The sequence below is a fragment of the Penaeus monodon genome, chromosome 23 (genome assembly GCF_015228065.2).
Source record: "Penaeus monodon isolate SGIC_2016 chromosome 23, NSTDA_Pmon_1, whole genome shotgun sequence".
Lineage (NCBI taxonomy): Eukaryota > Metazoa > Arthropoda > Malacostraca > Decapoda > Penaeidae > Penaeus > Penaeus monodon.
The window spans coordinates 30,789,108-30,789,782 of NC_051408.1; the positions used below are offsets into that span (position 1 = coordinate 30,789,108).

Here is a 675-nt window from a genome sequence, read left to right on the forward strand (position 1 = left end):
ACATATATGGGTGTGTGCGTATTCGTAAATTTGAAAGCGCTCCTTCTTATTCCCAGTTCCACAACGTGAAGGTCGGAGTGCACCACGGCGCCGTGGGATGTGACGCCAGGGAACCGCTTCCCATCAGATACCACGAAGATGAATCCATCGGCTTGCTCCAGAAAACTTTCAGGATCGTCTTCAACGAAACCGAGGTGAAATTCTAAGCCTGCGGAGAAATAGGGAAACTGATATAACTAGAGATCAGAGAGGGGGAGAGAGACAAACTAACAGACAAAGACAAAGTGTAAGGAAGAGGCAGAGTGCCATACATTCAGAGAAACGAACAGATAGGTTGATAAAGAGCCAGATAGACATGGGCAATGTAAACAATTAATATGAGTCTTCTACAACAACTACTAAAAAGCAAACTAAATAGCATTACAGACAAGAACAATAAGCACTCGTCTACTGCTTCTCCCTCAGCACGGAGCTCAGCTGGTAGCGCCTCAGGAGCCATCTTGGATCACAAACATCAGGAGAAGCCATCTGTAGCATCTTCCTGCTTCCCCATCTGCGGGTGAGGTCACACAGGGTCAAAGTTTATTTTATATTGTTCTTTACTGAATCTGTGCCTTTCCATATTCTTTTTTTTCACCGAGGAATGATGGATGATTTTATAAGCTAAAACGGTGG

At 44.4% G+C, this 675-nt stretch overlaps 1 protein-coding gene across 1 annotated transcript in view; it reads left to right on the forward strand.

The window, feature by feature from the left end:
• The window catches only part of LOC119588210 (hemolymph clottable protein-like), a 24,837-nt gene that overhangs the window by 2,735 nt on the left and 21,427 nt on the right, over positions 1-675 (forward strand). Inside the window, 3 exon segments of the mRNA XM_037936911.1 lie at positions 57-194; positions 466-522; positions 524-559. Of these exon segments, the coding sequence (XP_037792839.1) occupies positions 57-194; positions 466-522; positions 524-559 (231 nt within the window).